Below are 2,978 nucleotides of genomic sequence, written 5' to 3' on the forward strand. Positions count from 1 at the left end.
ATAATAATAATAATAATTATTATTATTATTATTATTATTATTATTATTATTATTATTATTATTATTATTATTATTGTGTTCGAGACATTTCTTTTTTTCAATATCTGCAGATCTTCCCGCGAAGGATTTTCTTGACATTCTGCTGAAATCCCAAAAGGAAGATGAAGATGAAGGAAAAGAGGATGATGTTAAGAACAGGATAACTAATGTGAACATAAAGCAAATTATGTCTGATATATTCCTTGGTAAGTGTACTGTACATAGAATTTTCAATTTACAACGGATTTTTATTTCTACATAATAGACCTTTCAGAAGTGACAATAGTGACCAATCAGAGCAATGCCAGACCGGGCTCACGTGCTTGTCCCTCGTGTCCTAGTCCAACATGTAGTCCCACAAAACCATTGTTATTATTGTTATTATGACTATTATTTTTATTTTATTTTATTGTTATTTTATTGTTATTTGCATTTTCTCTGTTTGACCTATATTATTTCTTTGTAAAGCGCATAGGGGCAATGTGCAATATGCGCTATATAATTATAACATTATTATTATTATTATTATTAGGCCTATTAGGCCTATTATTATTATTATTATTATTATTATTATTATTATTATTATTATTATTATTATTATTATTATTATTATTATTATTATTATTGTTAAAACCACGTATTTCGTAGTTTCACCGCCATTTTGGGAACCTAAACGTGTCGCGTGTTTCCTAACGGAAAATTTGATCTACGCTTGTCTCCAAGCGTATAAGTAACAAAATATATTTATCATGTTTACATGTTTATCTTGTTTAGGCTTACATGAGTAGGTCTAGAAACTCTAGGCCTATTCTGTTATGCAATTTATATCGGAAGAATTTTTTTAATAGCCGGTGTTGATACCCAGACAACAACGTTATTGTGGGGCATTGCAATTTTAGTGGATAACCCAGATGTGCAAGAAAAAATCCAAAAAGAAATTGATGAAGCTTTAGGAGAAAGACCTCCAAAACTAAGTGACCGTGGAAAATTGCCGTACACTGAGGCTACCATCATGGAGTTATTTCGTTATAGGACTGTGTCACGACTTGCATTGGCCCACCTGGCATTAGTTGACACGACAATCGGTAAGATGAATAATGATATGAAAAGTAACGATTTTCATATATGAATAAAATTATGAGTACATTGGATTTTCACACCAACGTGTGGTGCAGCCTGAAGGGCGTTGAGCTTTCAATTAGGTCTGCTTGTGTTCCTTAGGCAGGACACTTGTCTGCATTTGACTCTATTTTCACCCAGAAGTGGTACCGGAAAGGGGTGAATGATCATGGGAATGAAATTAGCAGTGCTGATTACACGTTTAACTAGGGATACTCCCTGGGAAGCGGAGGCGGCTGCACGTTCTGTATGATAGATTTTGTATCTAGTACCAATTGAAAGAAGCGCCTTAAGCAGTTTGTTGGATATGTGTGCTACATAAATCCTATTATAACGTTTAAAAAAATAAATAAATAAATAAATAAATTATAATAATAATAATAAATTATAATAATAATAATAATTATAATATAATAATAATAAGACTCTGTTTATAATTTATAGGCCCATACAAGATACCTGCAGACACGATTGTGTTTTTAAATTTGTGGGCGCTTCATAATGATCCAAAATATTGGCCATCGCCAGAGAAATTTCAACCCGGTAAGTAGCATCTGGTAACTTTTCTATAATGAACTTTTAATTTCATTCCACAATTTAGCATAAAAAAATTATTATTTGTATAATTTTTTTCAGAAAGATTTTTGGATTCATCAAACACTGTTATACAGCGTCTACCGAGTTTCCTTCCGTTCTCCACTGGTCGCAGAGTGTGTGTTGGAGAATCATTGGCTAAAGCTAACATTTTTCTGACATTTGTATGGCTGATACAGAATTATATATTCAGCAAACCTGAAGGAGTCGAGGGTCCAGTAGCTGTGCACGATAAACCCGGAGTAGTGAACGTTCCTAAGCCATACAAGGTCCTTGCTAAGAGCAGGAACACAGTGTACCATACCTAATGATACGTACATGCTTAATCGAAATAATAACACATTCAAAATCACTGTTTTAGAAAACAGTTTACTTATATGTTTTCTTGTGTGTCTGGGCCTATCATACGGAGACGAAACAAACAAACAGCGCCACCACAGAAAGTCGGGGCTCAAAGTACTGTACGGAGATCGTCTCATCATTTCGAGATCTATTTTTTTTTTTTTTTTTTTTTTTGTTTCTTGCTCATTAGATGTTATTTTACTCTATTTTAAAAAGAAGACGTTTCGTAAAAGCTGAATTAGAGAAATTGCAATTCAAACTTGGTGAATTTTTACCCTGTTTGTACAGCATAGGCATTTAAACCTAGGATAAGTCTGTTTGTCATCCGGTCTAGGCTTAGAGAGCGACTGTCTGTCTGTGTGTTACCAGGGAACCGTTAAATCTCGCTGTTCCCTGGTGTTACCATACTATTACTGTTAATGGTTGTTTATCAACTGCCCTCTGCGGTAGATTTTTAAAGTATTGTATTTAGATTAAAATCAGAAAAACATGAATCTTTATCTTTTTTTTTTTGTTATCTTTACAAATTCTATAAATACATTCATCTTGACATGTAACTCAAAGATAAAAACGCCTATCTGGAATAAAAAAAGAAATGTGTTCGGGTCAAATCAAAATCTTATCACAGTTAGTTGTAAAAGTCTCATTCATTTTCCAATGGATATTTACATTGATGACGATTAGCGACTATAAAATACCCATTGAAATAACAAGTACGGTAGCACAATAATTAGATATTATTTGATTCATCAATCATTCGCATTTTCAATACTATCGAAATATATTATTTCATCGCACGAATATCGGATGATATCTACCATTTTAATCCGAAAATAAGCAAATGGCATAAATAGCCGGCTACGAGTTTTGTTTTGTTTTGTTTT

The 2,978-nt window shown here is 32.8% G+C and overlaps 1 protein-coding gene across 3 annotated transcripts in view; it reads left to right on the forward strand.

The window, feature by feature from the left end:
* LOC117119403 (steroid 17-alpha-hydroxylase/17,20 lyase-like) overlaps positions 1 to 2,978 on the forward strand; it is a 20,055-nt gene that overhangs the window by 5,981 nt on the left and 11,096 nt on the right. The window contains exons 8-11 of one of the 3 annotated variants that reach the window (XM_033264204.1): positions 111 to 245; positions 888 to 1,124; positions 1,603 to 1,701; positions 1,795 to 2,070. The exons of the other annotated variants lie outside the window; for them this stretch is intronic. Coding sequence (XP_033120095.1) covers positions 111 to 245; positions 888 to 1,124; positions 1,603 to 1,701; positions 1,795 to 2,060 — 737 coding nt within the window. The 3' untranslated portion in view covers positions 2,061 to 2,070. The remainder of the gene's footprint in view (positions 1 to 110; positions 246 to 887; positions 1,125 to 1,602; positions 1,702 to 1,794; positions 2,071 to 2,978) is intronic. 3 annotated transcript variants of the gene reach the window in all.

The sequence above is a fragment of the Anneissia japonica genome, unplaced genomic scaffold (genome assembly GCF_011630105.1).
Source record: "Anneissia japonica isolate Jap-2015-1 unplaced genomic scaffold, ASM1163010v1 scaffold3293_len478364_cov160, whole genome shotgun sequence".
Taxonomy (NCBI): Eukaryota; Metazoa; Echinodermata; class Crinoidea; order Comatulida; family Comatulidae; genus Anneissia; species Anneissia japonica.